A 25,564-nucleotide genomic window follows, 5' to 3' on the forward strand; every position below is an offset into this window, starting at 1 on the left:
CTCTTTAAGTGCACGGTGGGTCTGGTCCCAACTTATAAGAGCTCTTAATATTTTACTCTCTATAAATGCACACCCTCTCTAAGTGCACATTCTACTATTTTTTTACTATGGTCCCAAGAGGGGTGCACTTAGAGAGGTGTCACTGTAACTAACTTTATTAGTTTATTATAATCATCATTAACAAGTTCATCTGGTTTTTTTTTCCTTTACAAAAAAATAAATATAACTTAAATTTTAGTAAATCCTTTATATCATGTCATTTTCTACATATTATATAATTATTTATTTAAAATAATAAATGCTAATATTCTGAAAAAAATCTGATCTGTTTTATATTTATAGATCTAATTTGAGACAAATCAAATCAAATTATATAATTTATGAATTTAAATCAAAAATTTGATCTAGTTCAAATTGAACCAAATTAAATTTGATTTAAAAAGCCTTTAAATAAAATGTTATAAAGTTAAAATATTGTAAATAGTTAAGTTAATTGTGATAATAGTTATACATTTATACTTTATAAAGTACTTGATTTGTGATGTAGTAATTTTCAAAAAAAATCATTAATTGCCAATCCGCCACTCAACGATACAAAATTGATTAGTAGATCCGTCGCAAGTTCTTATATGAATGACATCGATCGGCACATTTCAACTCTGATTTTGTCCTACATAAGTCATGCTTAATGTAACCATACTTTACCAATCAATAATGTAAAACGTGAATATGTCACAAAAAAAAAATTTTTTTTCGTTTGCTATAAAATTTAAAGAGTTTACTTTAAAGGAAGTCACCATTCCAGCTCATATTTTAGGTAATTTTACACCAATTATTTGTGAATTTTGCAAATTTTACAAGGTTTTTTTGTATTATTATATAATATATGGTATATTCTTGCTTAGATTAACAAAATAATGTTTAAAAAAAAAAATAAATAAAATAAAAAAAATTTTTTTTTTTTTTTTTGGCAATGTTTTAGTTTTACCAGTTTTATAAAACTATACCTAAGGCTAAGTAATGTAACACCTTTTTTTAATGTATTTTTAGGGCATTTATATTATAACAAACCATTTTCAAACTTGTGCAAACACCATTCAAAAGCAATAGTATTTAATATAAAAATGTCTGATAAGATTAATTATAGATTGCTGATCATTTTATATTGCTGAGTGGTGAATCGGCAATTAAAGATTTTTTTCTTTGATATAAAAGCTTTTAAACTTATAATATAAGTATAATTTTACCTACTTTGCAAATTTATTTGAAAATTTTAAATATTAATTTTGACTTTATATATACTAGATAATTAATTTTATTATCAATTAATTTAGTAAAAGAAAAATTTTTGTCAAATAAATTAATAATGATATTTAAAATCATTTTTATTACTTTAAAATTTTACTATAATTTTATTATAATTTTATTATAATTTTGGCAGTTTTAGCATTTATAATAAATTTTATTAGAATTTGCTTTTTTTAAAAGTTTTGCTAATTTTTAATAAGACTTTTATATAATTTTAGTAAAGTTTCACTATTTTGATATTTTACCAATTTTAGTTATTAATAAAATTCTTTAATTTCTTTAAACTTGTAAAGTAGTAAAAATTATATTTAATTAATAATTTTTAAAAATAATTCATTATTAAAAAAAAATTTCTTTTATAATTTTGTTACACTAGAACACCGGACAATTATAATTAAGGTCATATGGGCACTTTGCAATAGAAAAAGACGAAACTACTAAAAAAAATAAAAAATGAGTTAATATAAAATCTGAACAAATTATATCATTTAGCAGAATATTTTTGGCATATAAAAGAAAATTTAAATTTTTTTAGTAGTTTCATCCTTTTTACTGCAAAGTGCCATGCATCTTATGCTAAAAGTTTCTTTGCTTGTCATCCGAATTTACTTTTAAAGCTATAGATACAAAACTTTGTAATAATAATTGCTCTTCTATTATCTATAATTTTGTTACTTAAGTAATATTTAATAATAGTAATTTTTATTTTTTTGTATATTTCTATGTATACCGATAGTAAAAAAGCATATATTTTTTTGCCAAATTTTGCCTGTATAATGATACTTATCTCAAATTCTAATCAGTAGATTTACAAAATTTTGGTATCAAAAGATTCTTTTCTTCAAAAGAAACATTTTTTTCTATAGTAAAAAATAATATTAACTTAATAAAATTACATGTTAAAAGAAAAATAAAGTTTAAAATATAGTAAGATATGATCTCAATTATAATTATCTAGGGTCCTGTTATTATTATAATTAGAATTTCAAACAGGTTGATCAAATTCAGGTAATTTGACAGATTGACTTATCAGGTTTAGCAATTGCAATTTGGCATCAGTTTAGGTTATAACATTAATATAACTTATTAACCTGAAACTAATAATATTATAAAAAAAATGTTGCAAAAATATTTTTTTTATAATATTTAATATATGGGATGGGGTCTTTGTAATAGAAAGGTACAAAACCCAAAAAAAAATTTAATTTTACTTTATACGCTAATTATGTTTTTTTACTGAAATAAATGCAAATTTAATATTAATTCAATTTTTGATATTTTTTGAGTTTCGTACCTTTCTATTGCAAAGACAAGACCTCAAGCAATATATGTATAGGTAACAATATTGTTTACTTAGTCACATGCTATTTTAGTCACAGATAAAGGTTAAATTTGCGTAAAATTAATGATATTTTTTGCTAATGACATATTTTTTATTTGCTTATTTTCACAGAATTTTTGAAAAGTCATATATTACAATTGCTTATTTTTTGAGTAAATTTAGTATTATTTAATAATGCATTATATAATATTTAATATAAGAGATGGTATTATACTAATATGCAAAAGTTAATAGGAGATGAAAAAAATTACTAAGACGAATATTTTAGCTAAGATGATATTACTATTAAAAAAAGTGAAATTGTAAATCATAAATGTGAGAAAATTTGATCAAATAATTTTTGTAAAATATAATATTATAAAGTCATATGGTTAGATTGCTTATTTTTGGACAATTTATGAAGTCATATGTTGAATTTACTTATTTATCTTAATAAAAATCTTACGTAGAGCTATTATAAAAATTTTCGACTTTCTTGTTATATATATATTCAGTCCCCACAAAGATCCCATATTAAAAAAAAATGTTTTGCAACTTTTTTTTGACATTTTACTAAAAATATTGCAAAAAATTTTCTATAAAATTATATTAGAAAAAACATTTCACAACTTTTTTTTGATATTTTGTTGAAAAATATTGCAAAAACATTTTTTCATAATATTATATTAGAAAAACATTTTATAGTAATTGTCACCTATAAACAACAATATTAATAATAGTCCGAAATTTAAAATTTTATTTATTTATATTGTGTAACTTATTTTTAAAGTACTTTGTTAAAATATAATAATTGCCATATGAGCGGCAAAATTTTTTTTTACTATATTACATGGATTTCCATGGAATTTTTGTAAAATCCATAAAAATTACATAAAAACTAATCCAAAATTTTATGTTTTTATTATTACTACTTATTAAAATTATTTAACTTTAACTCATAATATTAATTAAAATTTTTATTAAATTCTATAAAATAACCTAATAGAAATGTTCAATACATGTTGTTCTATTATTTTATCAGTTTAGTTTTTTCTTTTTACTATTCAATTTACAATTTATAAAAATTTGAAATCATATAATATTAATATAGTTTATAGGTGACAGCCACTATACAACATTTTTTTCAACATTTTAATAAAAAATATTGCAAAAATATTTTTTATAATGTTATATTAAATTTTGTATTATGATTTAATAAAAATTATTTAGGTTAATTCAAAATTTTTTAGGTTCAGATCAAATTGCTCAGGTTAAACAGATAATTTAATATAATCTGATCTAATCTAACTTAACTTAAAAAAATTTTAGATTAGATTATTAATAAACTTAACTTGTTCTGACTCATTCTACAATTAGTTAGCTGTATCATAAACTTAATATACTGTACAAAAAATAATCTACCATTTATAATAATTTTTAATTACTAAAGTTTTTATATCTATTTGCTTATTTATAAGATAAATAAATTATCTTCAGACTTAAATAAAAATTATATATAAAATTTTTGCAAATTTTATTATAAAAAAAAATTTTATATTATATTATTATTTCTTAAACTGTAAGCAATTGTGGGCAAATTTGCTCGCAATTTTACCAAATTTCAGCTCTCATCTAATTTTATGAAAAATAAAGCAATTTTAATAAAATTTTTTTCCAAGATAGTTTAAATTATATATTATGCAGCAATTATTATCATTTATTAATTATATATTAGAAAATCGAAAATTACCCATTGGTCAAAAGTTGTATTTTAAGATAATCACAAAATTTTAAAAAACTTTGCACTTAACTTCAACGATTTCATTGATAATTAATTGTAGCTATATAAAAGCTTAATAGAATATGTAGAATTTGGTATGAGAAACGACTTTTGTTAATATGATTTTTGATATTTAAAAGTAGGATTTTGACTTTATATAGAACCTTAATGAAAATTTTATTATGCATTTTAATTATATATTCATAATAATTGATTTTTTTTATCTCTATTTTGTTTATTATAATGCAAAATTTTTATAATAAAAATAAAAAGTTATAATAAATATTCAAATAGAGAAAAAATATGGTAAGAAAAGTTTAAATTTTATTATATAAAAATTTTGATACTATTTTTGCGGGTTAATTTCTAATCCAATTTTAATGATCAATTGTATATCTAACTCATACAATTTATGGCCAGAATGTAGATCAATTTGGCTGCAAAATTATGTAATGATCTGTCCAAAATTAAAGAATTTTTTATAACGTCATTTATTCTAATTTAGAAATTGTGGGCAAATTTGCTCACAAAACAGTTTAAGGGATAATTTTTTTTTAACTAGTAATTATTATTTTTATATTCTGAAAGAATTTAATATAAAATAATAAATAATAGGGTTTAAAATTTAAATGCACCTGTGTTTGGACGTACCTCCTTTTTTGAAAATTTTTAAATAGTAAATTTATTGATTATTTATGATTATATTATGATTATAATCAGCAAATTTACTATTTAATAATTTCTAAAAAAGGGAGGTGCGTTGTAATAATGCATCTGTATAAAATTATTATTTCCTAAATAATAAATTAAATAATTAATAGATTAACTCAAAAACTTTTATTATTGATTATATGGATCATCTTTTTATGAAATTTTCAGCAATAAAAAATATTAAAAATATGGCCTTTAATACTAATAAATACCTCAGTTTTTCACTTATAGAAGCAGAATATTTTACTGAAAAACTTTTTAATAGAGGTTTTGTTAATTTTATAAATATAGTATTAGATTTATCAAAATTTTAGTATATCTAAAATTTTCCAAAACTTTGATTTATATTATTCAAATATATACTACTGTATACTTGAATTATAATCAAAATACAATACTAAACTCATGCATTTAAGAATGATTATAAAAAAGAATATATGCATTTAATATATATTTTTTGCCAGTTCACTAAACTTTGAAAATATCTTTTGAAAAAAAAGTTTAGGCTACTTATAGAAAAAAATTAGTTAATTTAATTATGTCAATAAAATTTATTAATAATACTTTAATTATACAAAAGTTTTTATTAATAAATATAAAAATTATTGAAAAACTAAAACATATTAAATAAGGTGAGAAAATGTAAAATTAATTAATATATAAAATTTGGTATTTCATTTAAATAATTTATACTATCTATAATTATTATTTGTATTTTTCATATTATATATTATTTGTATAATTTGAGTTATTTATAGATAATGTAAATAATATGGATATATGGATTATCCATTCAATTTTTTTAAAATTATCTATATCTGAATTTAATTTTTTTATGAATTACAGATATTGAATTTTATTATAGATACATATCTATAGATAAATAGATATATAAATTTAAAATCTAGTTAATATATGAATTATATATTAAATATTAAAAATATAAAAGTATTTTTTACAAAAAATCCTTTAAGAAATACAAGCATTTGATGCATTATCTGAAATTACTGCAGCCAATTTTTTAAAATCAATATTATTTATAATTTTAATGATTTTATTGTCAAAAAATGTGCTAATATGATGAAGGATATTAAAATCAATAAAATAATTGATGAAGAAGATAATCTTACTATTGCTTTTGATAAATAGACAAATTCTACTGGGTAATTAATTTATGATTATTGCTTAATTATTAAGAAGCATAAAGAATATTTATAGTATTTAAAAAATTATTTTGCTAAATATTTTTTGAATAATATAAATTTTTGTTAAAGCCTAACAGTTTAAAAGATTATAGATGGTATGTAAAATCTTAATAAATTCAATAAAAAAAGAATATTCAATAAGAGAAAATGTCAAATTATAATTAATGCTCCTAACAGATCAATTTGATTAGATTAGTAATATAGTACAACTTAAATTAATCATAAAAAAAAATATTTTTTATAAATATTTCATAATTTAGTGGTCCAATTTTATAAACTTTTTTTTTATTTTAATCAATCACTAAATTATTTTATTTTATTTTTTTTTTCCGCAACGCATTTGCAGTTTTATTAAAGTAAAAAAATAAAAAATATATACAAAGTAAAATTTCCTAATAACTACTCTAATATAATTAAACTACAAACCACTCATCATACCGGTAGTACTCCACGTGTGCACTGTCGAGTGATCGTTTGACTCCATAGGTAGACTTCGTTTAGTAACAGGTCATCTTAGCCATAAAGGCCCTATCTTCAATGTCTGGTGATCACAGGACCCAATCAATTACTAAATTATAAGATAATATTTTTTAGATTCAGATTAGATTAGATCAAATTCAAATCAAATTATTAAAATCCTAATCTGATCTGAATTTTTAGGAACACTAATTACAATATATAAACATTTTTACTAATACTTTATTAATTTGATTTTCTTTGACTGATAGAGTAGAAAAATTTTTATAATAATTATCTATATAAGTCTATGATCTAATAGAACTCACTTAAGATTCTGTCTATTACTAAAATATGTTTAATACCAGTAGAAATTTTACTTTTATATGAAACCTTATCTTAGAATTTGCTTAAATTTTATTGGTTAATTAGCTAAAAAAGAAAAATATCATAATAATGTAACATAAAATTTCTTTTTATATAATAAGATCTTTAATTACCTTAAATTATATATAAAATTCTTTGCAGATCCTATTATAAAAAAAAATATTATTATGATTTTTTTCTTTTTTAACTAATTAATTAATAGAATTTAAAAAAAAAGTAAGGTAAAAATCATTAATAAAAGGTTAATTTTTATAATGACCTTTATTATAAGTGTGGGGTTCTAATCTACTATTACTTGATTTTTAAAAAAAAACTTAAAAAAAAAAAAAAAATATTTTTTTTTTGTTATTTTGTTAATTTGGAAAAAAAAATATTATAATATATTTTTCAATATTATAAAAAAAACCTTGTAAATTTGCAATATAAAATGAAATAGTAATTTTTTTTAGTAAACTTATTAAATTTATATTAAATAATAAAAAAATTTTTTTTTTGTGATTTATTCATATTTAATATTATTGATTGGTAAGGGGAGTTATACATATTACGTAATATTCAGTTTAATATAAACTTATTTCCTTCCCCCTTCCTGTCAGATTTAATAACCAATTAAATTATAATATTTATAAATCATATAATTTTATTAAGTATAATGTAAAATTTTGGTTACCCCTACCTCCTTTAATAATTATATAATATGTGTAAGCTTCCTAAATTATCATTACATTTAGACATAATTTTGTAAAATAAAATCAATATCAAAATATGCCAATTAATATAATTCATATAAAAACTGCACTGAATCTACAGATTAATTTTATACTATTAAATGATAAATTGGCAATTAATATAAAATTATATAAATTGTTAAATAATAAAAGTAATTTAATATTAATAGTAGTTTTAACTTCTTTATTTCTTATATAATTAAATTCTAATTGGTTAAAAAATATATACTTTATATTTATATAATATATAAAATAAATATTAGAAAAGAAACCAAATTTATAAAATTTTTTTTTTAAAATAATAAATATTCTAAATCAGATAAAAATTTTAATTTGATTTTTTTTTTCAGTACTATTCCATATTTTAGTAAAATATCAAGTACTATGATTATAAAAAAGTATTTTTATAATAGAATTCTTAACTTTTATATAATTATATATACATTACCTAGACAAAAGTAGCGGACATCATATATGTATTATTTACTTAAAATTATACATAATAATAATACTTGAAATTTTAATATATGATAAAATAAATTCTAAAGTGTATATATTTGAAATTTCATATTTCTAGCTTTTATACATCTGTTTTAATTAAAAAAATCCTAAAAAAGAATAAACAAATTTTTAATGATAATTATACTACTAATATGACAGATAAGCTGCCAATTTATTTATAATCATGTTATTCGTGTATATTAATAATATTTGAAATTTTAATATGTAATAGCATGAATCCTTATCAATATATTCAAAATTTCCTATAGTTAGCTATAAGTATTGTAAAAAAAAATTTGCAAAATTGATTATTCTTTAAAAATTATAAAATTCATCAGTATTTCACATTTTCTATAAACTTTACATAAATAAAATTATTTTAAATTTTACATTATATGAAAGCTATTATTTTGAGAAGTAAATGTGCAAATTTATATGTCTTCACCTTTTCTAATAAAAAAAAAAATGAGATGTTATCCGAAATATTAATTTTTTTTCTATTTAACAGTCATCAGGAATTTTTTAGACTTTTTTCAATTAGTATAGCTGTACGAAAATTAAAAGCATGAAAATTTGAATACATACTCTTTAGGATATGTGTTATAACATATTAAAATTTCAAGTATTATTATTATGTATAATTCTAAGCAAATAATAAAAATAAATTACCTATTATATTTGTTCAATCATTAAAAATTCTTTATTGAAATTTTTTTAATTAATACAAATGAATGAAGGCTAGAAGCATAAAATTTTAAATATATGCTCTTTAAAATCTATATTATCACATATTAAAAATTCAAGTATTGTTATTATGTACAATTTTAAGTAAATAATATATATATGGTGTCTGCTACTTTTGTCTAGATAGTGTATGTAATAATAAATATAATTATATTTTTTTATTCAATTAAAATTAAATAATATGTATTTAAATAATTTTTTTTTAAAAAAAAAATATTATTAGAATATTACTGCTATCTATTCTATCAATGATATACATCTATTTTTGCTTAACCTAGTGTTCCAATTTGTCAACCATCTATGTGAATAAAATTCAAATATCCATCATCTGTCAGATAAATCTAATAGGTCAGATGACCATTTTATTGACAGATCGGATGACAGATTGAGATCAGATGAAGTCAGATCATCTGTTGATCTAAAGTCTATACAGTAGTTCAGATCAATTTTTAATTTTGGTCAGAGTTATATTCCATTTTAGAAAATTTATATTACATAACATTTTGAAAAGGAAATTTTTATTTTTCAGAAAAAATAATTTTGTGGAATAGCTATCACCAAATATGGAAATAATTGGTATAACCATGAATTATAATTCAGGCCAGGATTATAAATTGGCCTGAATTATTGCTGATCAATAGTAATCACATAAAACGGATTATCTGACAGATGAATCTTCAAATTCAAATTCAGATACAGATTTTTCTTGACGGATGATGGATCAGATGGATCAAAATTTTTTCAGATGACAAATGACAAATGATCTACAGATTGGAATACTAGTTTAACCTATATTATTATTATTTTTATTAATAAATTAACTTCTATATAGTCACAATTTATATAACTGCTATAGTGCAGAATCTGTAATAATTGATTGATTATAAATTCCTAAAAAAAAATTTTTTTATATTAAAGTAAAAAATTTAACTGATAATTTTTATAGATATGACTATTAGCTTTAAAATTATCAGTTATTTTTTTTTTAAATTAAATTTTAGCTGAGTTTTAGCTGTTTAAAAATCTGTAATTTAAATATATTGATTAAATTTAGTCAAAATTGAAACTAATCTAAATCAGATTTTTTTTAACCACATTTAATGTACAGATTTTTTTTTTTTAATATACTAAGTAAAAAAAAGTTCTAAAACTGCAAAAAAAAGATTTAATGAATAAAGTTGTTTAAATATAGGTCAATTTAATGTTATAAATAATAATTATATATTATCGAGTGAATAATGGAGGAAACAGTTGAGGATTCATTATACGCAAGGAGATTTAGTAAGTTTGGATTGTGTAAAACGAAGATGACTGCAAAGAAGATAAGAAAGTTAAGAAAGAAGGTAAAGAAATTTTTGATTCAAAAAAGAAAAATAGTAATAATATTTTTGAACCAAAGAAAATGGTAGAGAAACCAAACAAAGCTTTGCCCTTACAATAGCGCCAAAATGAAATGAAAACACCAATGATACCTCCAGAAAGAATTGGGAAACTTCACTTCAAATAAATATAAATTTTCTTCTATTCTAGAAAAAGGATAGCAAAAGATTTTATTCAGGGAAAAGGTAGAACTAATAAAGAAATTTAAGACATCTAGTGAAAATGAAGTAATCGATCTAATCAGCAAATGGAGAATAAGGGGAAAGACAAATGAATCAAATATCAATCATCTTGAAAAAGAATTGTTGAGATCATTAAAGAATACCGAATGGAAAAAATTAATTATGTTAAGTTACAAGACTTAGCAAATAATAAGGAGATAAGAATAAAATGGAGGAAGTAAAAGATATTTTTTACAATATGTCCAATAGTATGGAATGGAAAAAGATCAATATAGAGGCAATCCAGGATTTGAAAGATAAAATGAAAATTGATGGAATGAAAAAGTTCAATGAATGGATGCAAAAAAAGAATGACTATTTTCTTTTAGGAAAAAAGATTATCAGTTTGGCAGAACAAAATGAGATTCTTTTAGAATACATAATGCTAAATAATGATTTTACAAAAAGACTAAAGAATGAAAATAGATACCAAGACAACAAAGAAAAAACCAATATTAGAATCATCATCTCCATCATCTCAAAACCTTGGTTAATTAAAGATAATAATAGTATGAGTAAGATCAAAGACGAAAATAAAAATAAAGAGGAAGAAACGAAAGGGAAAGAAATAACAGAAACAGAAAAGGCATCGTCAAGCTCAAGCAAAAAAAAACAAGAAAAACAAGAGGAAAAAGAAGAAGAAGCAAAAATGAAGAAACAGAAGAAAGAAGATTAAGAATAATTCTACTGATGACATAATTAAAGTCATGTGATTTTACATATAAAATGAATTCTGATAACAAAAAGTCAGATGGTGGAAGTTTCATATTTTAATTCTCTTTTTTTTGTAGATTTATTTAGGTTATAAAATTTAGGACTAGGTAGACTACAAAGCCTAAAACCTAAGTTATTTGTAGAGATAAATTAGTTTTTTAGTAACTAGATTTAGAAAAAAAATTTTAGTCAAAACTGTAAAATTCTAATTTTTGATTGGTTAATATATGTATCATAAATCAATTCTTTTTAATAAATAGAGTTTAATTTTTTTATAAAATTAAAATCCAATCATAGAATCAAATTATTTAAATTTTTTTAAGTTTCTATTATAGAGGTTCTGCACCATATTTTTTATTGAACCAATTAGGTAAATATATAGAGGTCTGATTGTATATGATATATATATTTATTAATTTTCCTTTTATTTTTTTTACTATAAAATAAAACTTTAATTAATAATTTCAGTAAAAATAAAATAATTTGTAAATTTAATAAATAAATTTAATATAATTAAAATTTTAATCCATTTCTTACTATCTATTAAATTATTTTTATATTATATATTATTTAAAAGTACTTTAAAGAGTACTATAAATAAAGTAATTTTACAATGTCTTTTTTTTTTATTATATTTTTAATAATAGCTTTTTTTTTTACGAAAAATTATAGTCAATTCTATGTACTTTTTCTAAATACATGTATTATATATTTTTTCTTTAAATTCACTTTTTTTACTTAGTTTTAAATATACAGAAACTATATATTATATAAAATTCCTCTAAATGTACACCCTTTTTAAATAAAGAAATGCATTTAGAAAGTTGACTGTATTTATTATATTATTTAATAAATTATTTATTTTAGTAAAATAAGATATATAAATATATCAGAAATATTATTTATTATCTTAATAAAAAATAGAAAATTTCTAAGTTTACACGGGGTGTTTGTACACGGGTCATATAAATATAATTTTTAATAGATTAATTTTTTGTTTTTTAATTTGAAATTGAATGCTACCGACATTATACTCTTTTACTTTTTATTCTTATTATATTACAGATAAATATATGTATTTTCACCTGCTCTGCAAGTTTACTTAAGGCATTAAAGGAGGTTTTGAATGCCGTTTTTAATCTACTAATATGACCCGTGTTTAAACACCCCGTGTACAAATAGAAATTGCCTAAAAAATAATACCATTTTATATAATATATATATGAATTTCTAAAAGTATTATTTTAAATTGGAAAATTACTTAAATGAAGAATGAGAAAATAAATGTAAAAAATTCTTACAAGAAAATATAGAAAATAGAAAACAAAAATTTAAAACTTTTTTTTTTTAAAAAAAAAGATTGCAAATTAAGATTTTCCATTTTTAAAATTAGGGAGTTTCGTCACTTTTCATTATCCTTAAAATTAATTCTAATGATTTCCAATTTTTCGTAAAAGTAGTTGCACTTACTAATTAATTCTAAAATACTCGCTTAAAATAAAGAATTGTATCATTTTTTTTATTTCCTAAACCTTCACAATAAAATAATGTAAAGATTCGCAGACGAAAATTTAAAATGAATAACAATCTTTTATTATTACGATGTAATACACATTAAATGTCCACTTTTTATAGACATATATATGGACAATAACGCTAAAACCATCGTTATATAAAAATAAAAAAATACATATAGTATATATATATATTATTTCGTTTATGGGATATTGTTACAATTACATGTAAAACTTAAGAAAGATTCCAATTTTTTTTTGCTTGGAAAAAAATTTTTTTTTTATTTTAAAAAACTTATATGTTGAAAAAAAAGATTATATAGAAAGAAATATGAAAAATAAAAATATTTACAAATCGATTGATTTTTCACTGAAAATTTTTTTTTTTACATAATTTTCTTACATCTTAAATGACATCTTAAATTTCTTTTTTCTTTTTTTTTTTTTTATATGTAATAAATAAATTAAAAAATTCTTAGTTGAAATATCAATCTATTAAAAAAAAGGTGAAAAAAAAGATAAAAAAAAAAATAATTATATTGTTGATATAGTATATTACTTTTGGTGGGTGATGAATTCATGTATGCGTTTTTTAATTAAAAAATTTTTTTTACATTTACAAAAAAAAAAAATTGTTTTTTATATATTTCGAATTTCATTGTCTTTTTTTTTTTATTTCTCCAATTTATATTAAAGGATCAACATAAAAGGACTTCTAGGGGCTAAGGACGACTTTAAATGTTATGAATGAATCCAAAAATTTAAAAGATCAGGATTCATCAGATTGCAAAAGACGAAAGCAAGATCAAAGGAATTGTTCAAAAAAAAAAAAATAAAAAAAAAATAAAAAAATAAAAATAAAAAAAAAATTCAATTTTTTTTTTTTTTTTAAAAAATCAATCAAGGTGACGAAGACTGCATACATCGCCACATCTCTCCAATAAATACACATCTTAATACTTTGTTGAGTCCATATTTGCAGCTTCAACAATTATACTATTGACACTACCGATGGTACTATGTGGTGAAGTATTTAAAATACAATTATTACTAGAAGAGGAGGAGGAGAGAATTGTAACTTCAAATTTTCTACCACATTTACTACTTAGAGTACTACAACGTCTACTCAAGGTATTTATTGTAGATTTTTTATCAGGACTTGAAGCCATACTAAATACACTACTTATGGTTGAAGGGGGAGAATAAGCAGTATCCGAAGAAGAAGATGATGATGTAGAACTTGAAGAGGAACTTTTTGCTGTGGTATTCCATTCAACTTCAAATTTTCTTCCACTATGAGAATTTATCGTAGTATGTGGTGGTTCATTTGGATGATGATAAAGTGAGAATTTTGATGGATTTGTAGGAGTGGTAGGAGTTGAAGAGGAACTTAAATTCAAAGGTTGAGTTGGTTGAGTAGAGGTAGGAGGCATTGATAATCTACGTTGTTGTTCTTCAGTCGATTTTATATTTACTAACGAAGGTTTTTTAGATTTTTTAATCACAGCAGTAGAATAGTTATTACATTGTGGATAATAAGAACCATTATTATTAGTTGGAGTAATATTAAGATATTTACCAGAATTACCACCAACAATAATACTTGAAGAATTAGGAAGATTCTTTGAAATATTTTTATTTTCAATCTTGGAACGTTGATTTAGGTGAACAAGATTAGGAGATGAAGAAGATTGAGGTAAAATAACACGAGAAATAGAAGAAGAGTTTGAAGAAGGAACGTTAGGAGTGGTAGCTTTTGAAACCGGGATACAAGAAACATTAACGGGAAACTTTTGTTGTAAAGAAGGTAAAGAATTTCTTGAAGAATTGGAAGGAGTATTATTACTATAAAAGGAACGACGAGATTTTGAATCACTCTTATTTGAGCAAGATTGATGATGAGAGATAGAAGTAACTTGTTGACGACGAATTGGAGGACGATCATTCTCATCATCAGGGGGTAATACAGGATGAGTGCCACCACAACCACTTGAAGAGAAACGACAAGGTTTTTGTTGACAATGACATTTATCAAAGTAAGTAGTATCAAAATCTGCACGTTCTCTAACTATAGTAAATCTACCAACTTTACCCAACACTTCAGGTTCTTTTGCAAAATGACGAGGAGTTTTAGCACATTCTTCAAATACCGAATTAGGGGAAGAATTAGATGGGTTTAAAGGACCATTTGATAAAGAACCATTTGACAAAGGACCATTTGACAAAGGATCAATTGGTATAGGACCATTTGATAAGGAACCATTTGTAGAACCATTTGTAGAACCATTTGACATAGTAGGACCATTTGACATAGTACCATTTGACATAGAACCATTTGACATAGAACCATTTGACATAGAACCATTTTTTGTTACAACATAAAAGTCGTGAGTATTCCCATGACATATGAAAGAATATTTTTCAGCCCCAGCTACAACATTCCTTGATTTCATTATTATAGGATCATCATCATCACACTCTCCAATATTTTCAGTTTCGGTTACAGCCTTAACACCTGAACCATCATTATTGTTCTCAACAGTATTGTTAACATCACAATCATGATCATTGCTATTATTGTTGTTGTTATCGTCATCATTAACAATATCATCATCGTTTGATCGAGATAAGGTTTGATGTATACGAACAAATAAAGATTTATACCAAGCCCTTCTATTATTAGTATTCTTTAAGTTACTCGCGTTACTAGTGCGACGATTATTTTTAGGAGTAGAATTATCTAAAGAACGAACCCTTCTTTCCAATGGAATAACGTTTATAGTATTATTGAGGGGAATTTTACCCATATCTAAATTATCATTGACGATATTATTATTAATATTATTTACATTATCTACATTATTATTTTGTTTTATATTAGGCTGAGAAGTTGTTGAACTCTTTAGAAAAGGAAAAGACCCTGCAGAGAAAGTGAAAGGCATGATGAGATAGACTTTTTTTTTTTGTTTGTTTGTTAAAAAAGAATTATTAACGAAGATTACTATTATTATAAAAAAAATAATAGTATCCGATATATTAGGTGTAATATTAATAATTATTAAGAAAGTCTAATGATGAATCTTTTTTTAACTTTTTCGTTCAACGAAATCTTTTTTTTTTCTCAATAATATACAAAGTGTAATATGATAAAAAGATGATAATGATGGGGAATAATTTTTTTTTTTTATCCTATTTAAAAAGTTTGTAACGCTTTTCAAGTCCTTTTTATATAATATTATATCTACAAAAATAAGATAGGATTTTTAATATTAAAAAAATCACGTTAACCCTTTGAAAATAAACAAGTCCGGAACCGAGGTTTGTTGATTTTTTTTGTTATTTTTTTTCCGTAAAAAAAAAAAAAGAGGTAAATCCTAATGTGATTTTGATTGATTATATTTTGTATAGAAATTCTTTCTGAAAGGGAAAAAAAGAAATAGTCTGAAATTTTTTTTTTTAGAAAAAAAAAATTTTTTTTTCTTTTATTTTCTACTACAAGAATATAGTAGACCCAGACTCCATTTTATCGATGATATTTGGAGTTTTTACTCTTCTTAATAAAATTTATAAAAAAAAAAACAATTTTTTTCGAAAGAAAAAAAAATTGTTTTTTTTGATTGAGATGTTTTTTGCTTTTTTTTAAAATTTTCGTATGTAAGTAAGTATAATTAATATAAAAAGTAAAAGGGGAGATGGAGGAGAATGAAAAGGATAGTTAAAAAAAAAAGTTAAAAAGGAAATATTTTTTATATATATGTATGATAATATATAAATAATGTATTTTATGTGAATTTTTTTTTTTTTCGATTGGAAATATTTTTGTATATCACGAACAATTGGGAAAGTAAAAAAAGAAAAATATTGTATTGCAAAAAATAGTCTCGTAATTTTTTTTTTTTTTTTTCTGAAAAAAAATTATGACACTGTTTTTTAACGAAATAATTCAAACTACATTTCACCAATTTATAAAATATTTCTATCCACTAGAAAAAAGGTCCCTTGTTTTTTTTTTTTGTCACAGGCAGAGTATCAGATATATTACAACAACTCGGGGTTATCGGACTTTTATCATAAACTTCATATATAAATTATTTTATTTATTTATATATTTATATTTTATAACAAATTATTTACAATAAAGATTCTATAAATAGTGTATATAATCGATCAACAATTATATTGTTTAAATGGGATTTTCATTTCCATACAATTAATTATTATACAATATAATTATTCTTTTTGACATTTTTTTATTTCAAGGAATTTCTCTTATTACACGCCGATGGTAAAACGGTTATCGGTTTCTCTTATATATCAAATATTGTTGGATTGGATTATTTGGTTGTCTTGTTTTAAATAAATAAATATTTTTTTGGCTGAAAAAAAAAAAAAAAATTTTTTTTTTTTATTTAAAATAAACAATTAGGGGCTTATATTATATAATAATATTGTTCAAAAAAAATTTCTTTTTATATAAAAAAAAAAAATTTAAAATCATACAAAAAAAATTTACAATTTAACAATTTACAAAATTTATAATTTCACACGTCTCTAGAAAATCAAGGTTTTTTTTCCCGCAAAAATAAAATAAAATAAAATAAAAAATAAAAAAAAAATGGTATAATAATTAATACAGTAAAAAAAATACAGGAAATAAGATTTGTATAACAGTGGATTATTTACTTATTTTGATTGAGGACCCATTCGAAATACCGACATCAATTTACTACCAAACTTGATATATTCCGCATGGCTTATTTACTATTATTATTTACTATATTAAATACTATGGATCTGAATTTGTTTACACTTTTTTTGATTTCTTTTCACTAAAAGAATCAAAAAAGTATCAGTTTTAATTAAATCAATTCCGTTTTTTTTCAAATGATTCTAATTGAATTCGCTTATGAAAATTATTTTATCTTTTCTCCCTTATCTTATCTTTCATTTGATCCAATCAAACTCCTTAATTCAATTATTCAAAAATGGTATTCAATTATTCAAATAATTTATAATATTTTTACAATATTTTAAAATATTTTGATTATTCCAAAATTTTTTACAATATTTTAAAATATTTTACGGTAATTATTCGAATTTTTTTTTATTCATTCGATTTATTTATCCAAGTTCCCTTTTAAAATCCTGTTCACCGAGTCTAAATCAAGGAAAGTTTCATTCATTAATTCTTTTTAAAAAAAGAAATATCGTTTCTTGTCCCCTGATCTATTATGCATCCTTTCCCTAAACGAACCTTTGTTTAAAAAAAAACTATGACTAATATTTACTTTTTTTTTTTAACTTTGCCTCTTAACACATAAGCCTCTAAATAATTCTTTCATATATGAGTACCTTATAAATATAATAATTGCCCAAATTAACCGTACAAGCACAAACCCGCAAAAAAAAAAGAAAATTCCAATTTCACGCTTAGCCGAAATAACTTAATTCAACCAATCAATTTGCTACAACTCATTATTGGGCTAAAAATAATGATGACACTTTTTAATCACTTTTGGTTTCATTTTATGAGTAATTTTTTTTCTCTCACGGTAAAAAATATAACGATCTTTTTATCATATAATATTCATATAATAATATTCATATAATATTCATATGCAAAAGTGTCTTCTCGGATATCCCTTAAAGGTTGAAAAAGAGATATTTGTTGTTATTTTTTTAAAATGAGATCACGTTATTAATATGTAAATAATACGATAAATTTATTTGAGGCGTAACGTTATTTATTAATTAGTCTAGTCGGTACACTAAAACCCACTATTACCAATAAGAGTTAGTTTATATTATCTAATTAGGTCGATTATTTTAAGCAAAAGGGTTTAACCTAAGAAATTTTTAAAAAGAAATTTATATATATATATATATATATATTTATATTTAATTTATTTATATAATAATCAATATAATCTTATCTTTGATTACGTTATACATAATCTATATTATAAAAATAAACGGTTAAAACTTTAAAGGTTTAGGAAAGGGTTATAATTAACGTAGATTAAATTAGATAATGTTGGATATACAACACGGAACAGGTTATTGGTTTTTTGACCGGTTTATCTGTTATTGGTCAGTTATTTAGTTATTTCGGGTTATTTGATTTAAAATTTGGTTATTGGGATATTACAATATTATACGGTTAGCCGGACTAGATAGACTAGGTTCGATTACTTTTTAAATACTATATTTCAGAAAATTTTATATTAAATTATTTAGATATTAATTATATCTTTTTTTTTAATCAAATCATTCATATCTCATATAGATAATAGAAGATAAGATAGAAATACTTTTTTATATAAATTCATTATATTTCCAAGTTTTGGATGGGCTATGAAGATTAAAATTGAGAAATGTTAATTATACTAAGCCATTTTTAATCGATTGTGTTGAAAGTCATGAAAAAAAAAAATATTATTTGAAATCAAATCCAGTAAAAGATTAAGTGAATCCCAAATTATTTTTAAATTTTGAATCGAAAAAAAAAAATCGAGTAAATCTTTATAAAATAAATTCAGTATCTATGATCTCATAAATTTTATCATAATCTACATGTTATATATTTATAATTTATTTTAAAATGAAAGGTTAGATTTAGTTAAAGTTCTTTTTCTCGCGCTGTAGATCATATACTTTAATTATTTGTATGTACATGTAAATCTGGTTGTACAATTTAAAAGAACGCGGATTTTATACAGTATAACAAAAATTCATTTATGGTAAATGTTGAACAAACAAGTACATCGCTACATCCGAATATAATATATATATATATGTTTGAATGTTACGCAAATATAAAAAAAAAATTATTTTTTTTTTTGAAGTCTCTTCACATTTGTCCTTTTTTCTTTTTTTACTCAACATATATCAATTATATATATATATTTGTGATACATATTTTATGCGGGTAAAAAAGGGTAACTCCTCCTTATTATAAAATAAATAAATGTATTGTTATTTTTTATTTAAATTTCCTAAAATCACCATGCATTTACTTATATAACCCATTATATGTTACAAAATCATTTAATTATGTTTAAAATGTTACATTATTTTCAAGCTTTCATTATCCGAAGAACTTCTAAATTCGGAATGGTTAAAAAAATGTATTGTCTGTCAACTTTTTTATTATATATGAAAATGAAAAGTAACCGGGAAAAAGTTGTAATCAGAAAATCTATTTCCGGAAAATAAAAAGAAATGAATGTGATTATAATATGAAATAAAAAAAAAAAAGGGGGAGTGGAAGAAATTTTATACAAAGAATTTTATTGATATCAATAATGATATTTTTATACAAAAAATAAACGGGCTCAATCTTGCATTCCTTTTAATTTCTCGTTCGGAAAACAAAAGAAAACAAAAAGCCAAAGCCAAAAACACTTACTTAATCCAAACAGATGTTCTTCTTTAAGTATTTATTTACCAAAGTTTCTTGTAAAAAAACCTGAAACATGGTTTCACTTCTCATGAAATAATAAAAAATTTTAGAAAAAATGATTAATCTAACGTTTAACAGCCAAAATTCGGTTATTAGCGAATGATGCACGGCCCACTTTTAGTCCCTTACATTTTATTTTGACTGTCTGACAAGGCTCAAATGATAATGCATTTAATAATTAAAAATATATATAAAAAAAACTACAATGATCAAAGTTTTTAGAAAGTACGGATTATCTGATCTTTTCGCCCTAAAAGCCGTTTTGATAGATAAGTATATATATATACTATGTATAATAACAATATACTATAGTACACTATACTACTACTACTACTCCCAATCGTGTGAATTTAATTAAATAAATAATCTAATCAAATTTAATTTAGTTTCATTTAATTATAAATATTCTTTGGAACAAATCCTCCGAATTTGACACATGACAAGATGTGATAAATAATAATAATAATATGCAATGTAGATCTCCCTCAAAAAAAATTGAGAATGACATTCTATATTAATATAATAACTTATACATTCTAAGAATATATATATATTCGGGTTTAGTAAGCCAAAGGAAAAGTTCAAGTAATTTTCAGAATTTTTAAAACTTTAATATGAGTCATGATGAAATATTTTAAAACGGGGGACCTGAACCGAATGTATGTTGTCGGTTAGGTCCCAATCCAGATTAAATAAGAGTTTCAGAACTAAATTAAATTTCTAAATTAAGGGTTAGCGTAAAATTATTTTCTGGTTTTGTAGGCAAGAATTAGTAAAAAAATTATCTAAAATTAGTTATTAGTTTGAAATTTTATGAAATGGATTAATTTTATGAAATGGATTCTAACTTCTTTGTCATTGTATTGTATGCGTTGTTGCATCACGTACCGCGAAAATATTAATATTTTTTTTTTCTTTTTTTCTTTGTATTATTTTATTTTATTTTATGATATTTTTTATGATATCTTCCCAACTTTAAATTCATTGATAAATAATAATGACTTTATTATTATTATTTATTTTTTAATTTAACTTTTTTAGCATATTATATATACATAATGCTACATTGCCGTATCGCGTTACAGAAAAATGCATTATGCAAATGATCACATTTGGTAGTACTATTATATATTATCTATAATTTCAATTAAACTTTAAAATTTTTTAAACAATGTTAATATTTATGAATGTAAACAACGAAAATTGTAATTTGTTCAAAAGAGACAAAAAAAAAATGTTTCATTGTGTTTGTTGGTATTTAAAAAAATAAATTATAATAAGAACTAAAAAAGAATGTTCAACCCATGAAAGAAGGGAAAGTTTTTTTAAGGTTAGAGAATATTCCCACGTTCAAAATTACTGCGGTTATCGTTTAAAAAGTTCATTTAAAAGATAATGATTTTTCCAGAATTTCCAGGAACTATAAAAAAAAATTTGTAATATTTGTAAAAATTTGTGATTTTTTTAAAAATTCGTTATCTCAAGTTTGATTCTTCTATATCAGATACAGTTTTTTTACATAAATAAATGAGATTTTAGATGAACGATAATGATAATATTTATCTGTAACCCAGATGAATAATAAAAAAAAAGGTGGGGTGAGATAGTCATTTGATAACATGTTGTGATCTATCACAAATCGCATTGTCATTAATAAATTTGCGATTTAAATTTCGATCGATAAAGAAAAAAAAATCATCAAGTTTTTTTTTTAATTTTTTTTTTTTAAAAAAAAAAAATGTATAACAATATCAGATATGTGGTATGTAAAAATTTTTATTGAAAATTTGATAACTTTAATTTTTTTTGATAAACCATATTCTCCTTAAATTTTAAAAAAATTTCGACATTTCAGTCGTCATTAAAATCATCGTCATTGCAGTCATCATTACAGTTCCTTTTTTTTGCCTCACGTAACACACAAAAAAAGAGCAATAATTTTTGAACAAAGAAATGATCTATTTTTTGCACGAGTTCTTGGATTTCAGATTTATATAATATATAATTAATTATACATTATATAGATATAATTTAAGTAAATAAACATATAAAAGTATATCAATTTCCTAATTTTATTTTTCTTCACGATGATTCATTGTACATTGTACATTAAAACTGATGTTTTTTTTTTTAAATGAAAGCTTTGACCTTTTAAAAATGGAAATTTTCATTAGGTTAAAATTCATATGTGAGCATTTTCATTCGTTACTTTTACACTGCTTTTAAAGAACTAATTAAGTAAAAGAAAGTTCTTTTAGTCTAATTTCTAAAAAGAGTATTCTATCAAAGGGAAAAATGTAAATGTTATAAACATTAGTTTTTTTTTTTTTATCATAGGAGATATTTCCCCGCAATGGGCCGAACAGCCGAAAGGTATTAACCGGGGTCCCCGGGTGATAGACTAGATGTTGGGATGTTATGATTTACCTTAATAATTTATGATTTACTTGTAATTTATTATAATTTTTGGAAATAATGGATAATTCCGGTCGGATAATCTTTATTAAGTAATTTTTTTATTAAAAAAAAAATATTTTTTGGATTTCATTTTACAAAGGTGTGACTTTTCCCCGATAATTAATAAGTTTCTTATTTTATTTATTTTTTTTTTTTCCTGCTTATAAATTATAAATATTATAAATATTATAAATAAATTTATAATTATAAATAATTTATATATCATTATACCGGTAATTGTAATAAATGTAATAAAATTTTTTAATAAATGTATAAATGAGCTTTTATATTGTTATACATTTTTTTTAATTTTACTTAATTTACTTTTGAATAAAAAAAAAAACGGGTATTGAAGCTTATTGAAGTATTCAAAGTTGTTATTGAACTTATTGAACACAAAAAAATTGAATACTCAGTATTTTAATCTATTTATAGATTTGCTCCAATCAAATTTTGAATGTCACGTGTAATACTTCTTTTCTTACAAATTTAGAAGAGAGATTCAAATAAAAAAAAATAATTTAATTAAACCTGTTATCCTGTTATCCTGTTATCCTGTTATCCTGTAAACCTGTAAACCGTAAACTGTAAGCTGTAATATGTTTAACGCGTTACCTTTAATCCATCCACCAATTGATAATATTGATAATATCACCTAAACATTTATCTGATCACAAATATTAATTATTGTACAGCGGGTAACATGTATTTCATATATTTCTAATTTTATGAACGATGGGATTGTAAGGAAAATGTTACCCTTAAAAAAAAAAGGTGTTCCGTTCCGTTTCAAATATTTAACCATATTTTAAATACTCATACATACCATACATACATACATACTTATACATGTTTGTTAAACAAAAAGTTATATTCCTTGATCATCAAACACGCTGTTGTGATCTTATATATCCTGTGTTGCAAATGCGCGATTCGTTGATTCGTTGTAGTTTTTTTAATGTACATCCATACAATCCATACAAATGATACAAATCCATATCATCATATCAATCCAGTAATACTAATTTGTAATTAATAAAACTAATTTTTATTTAGAAAGAAATGTATGTTAATTATTATAATTATTAAAAAACTCTTCCCGATCAAAAAAAAAAAAACTCACTCCCCGACAATCTATTTGATTTTGTTTTGGCGTAATAAACAAAAACGCGAAATTATTTTTTTAATCTACTCATCTACCCATGCAATTATCCTATCCATCAAAAATCTAAAGGAGGCACAAGAAAGAGGCACAGGTAATAAGCTTAAACTTAAGCATAAAATTACATAAACTGCTTTTTTTACTCCGCTTGATATAAGTTTCCTTATCAAGTGAAAAGTTTTTTTTTTTCTAGATATCATTAATGGCATAGCAAAATGATATTGCCTATTAAGAATAATTGTATATGATAATGTTTGTTGTACTAAATTTCCGCCATGTAATATTAAAAATTCGCGCCAACGAAAATCTCAACTTGCGCAGCTCTTTTACTTATTTTAATATATTGCCTATTAAAAATGTACAACTTCAAAAAAAAAAAACCCAAGTCAATCTTGTCATGCAAATCTATTTTGTAAATCTATCGACTAACAAACCTCAACCCCCCCCTTTTTTCCCTAATCTCTCCATATGATCAAAATATATTATTATGTACATATTTTGAATCAATGAACAGTTTTTGAGTTAACAAAGAAAAAATTGAAAGGCTCACTTGATATAAATTTTTGATAATTGTTTACTTTTGGTTAAAAGTTGTACTTTTTTAAAGAATTTGTACAACTTTTAAAAAAAAGTTTCACCCGCTTTCCCAATTACAATAAATTTAGGAAATTTATACTTTGTAATTGGTTTTATAATGTAAAAAAAAAAAAAATATTATTAATGTGTGTGATAGTTAATGTTTTAATGTTTTCGGGTATCTGGTCATTAATAATTAACGAATTAGGAAAAAAATAATTATTTATTATTATTAATCGTTGTAAAAAATTGTCGCCTAATTTTTAAGGAGAAAGACGGGTTAATGATAATTGAAGATTTTTTGTACTTTATTATAAGGTTTTGAAATGTACTAAACTTGTTATGTTCAATGTTCATATGGTTCAAAGAAATCCTTAAAACGATACCATGATACCATACGTTTATGTATAACATATGACATATGACCTTATTAAATTTTAAATGAAAAAGTATACCGGAAAAACAATAGTAAAAAAAAAATGAATTATGGAAAAAATTATGGAGAATTATGGAATAATTAGGGATAAAAAAAAATCATACGTTTTTTTTTGTAGCGCCCTGCGCCCAATTTCTCTTTTTCACAAGATAAAGTGTAGATAAGAAACTCGTGGTTTTTTTTGAAAACAAAGGAACTTTATACTCTTATTGTAAAAATGATTTAATTATTACGAAAAGTCGAGGGGGGACGGTAAATCTTTTTGTTCACATGATATGATTAAGTTTTTTTCAGTCATGTGATTTATTTTGAAAAAATAACTGCGGTCTGCTGACAAGAATTCGAGAAATTTTTATATTATTATTAATGCATGAAAGAGTGGTTTATTGGTTATTATTGGTTATTATTGATTATTATTGTATTATATATATATATACCACTTAATACCACTTGTAAAACAGTATACACTATAATACTATATGTAAAAAGTTGCACATATAT

The 25,564-nt window shown here is 22.1% G+C and overlaps 2 protein-coding genes across 2 annotated transcripts; one reads left to right on the forward strand and one right to left on the reverse strand.

Moving 5' to 3' along the window:
- Positions 1-11,124: 11,124 nt before the first annotated feature.
- Positions 11,125-11,418, forward strand: OCT59_019448 (uncharacterized protein; the record flags this gene model as incomplete). The annotated part of the gene is made up of 1 exon (XM_025326950.2): positions 11,125-11,418. The coding sequence occupies one exon, from the start codon at positions 11,125-11,127 to the stop codon at positions 11,416-11,418; it is 294 nt and encodes a 97-aa protein (XP_025173650.2).
- A 2,505-nt stretch (positions 11,419-13,923) lies between these two features.
- On the reverse strand, positions 13,924-15,912 carry OCT59_019449 (uncharacterized protein; the record flags this gene model as incomplete). The annotated part of the gene is made up of 1 exon (XM_066143542.1): positions 13,924-15,912. The coding sequence occupies one exon, from the start codon at positions 15,910-15,912 to the stop codon at positions 13,924-13,926; it is 1,989 nt and encodes a 662-aa protein (XP_066005280.1).
- Between the last annotated feature and the right edge of the window lie 9,652 nt (positions 15,913-25,564).

This window comes from Rhizophagus irregularis, chromosome 29 (assembly GCF_026210795.1).
Source record: "Rhizophagus irregularis chromosome 29, complete sequence".
Classification (NCBI taxonomy): Eukaryota; Fungi; Glomeromycota; class Glomeromycetes; order Glomerales; family Glomeraceae; genus Rhizophagus; species Rhizophagus irregularis.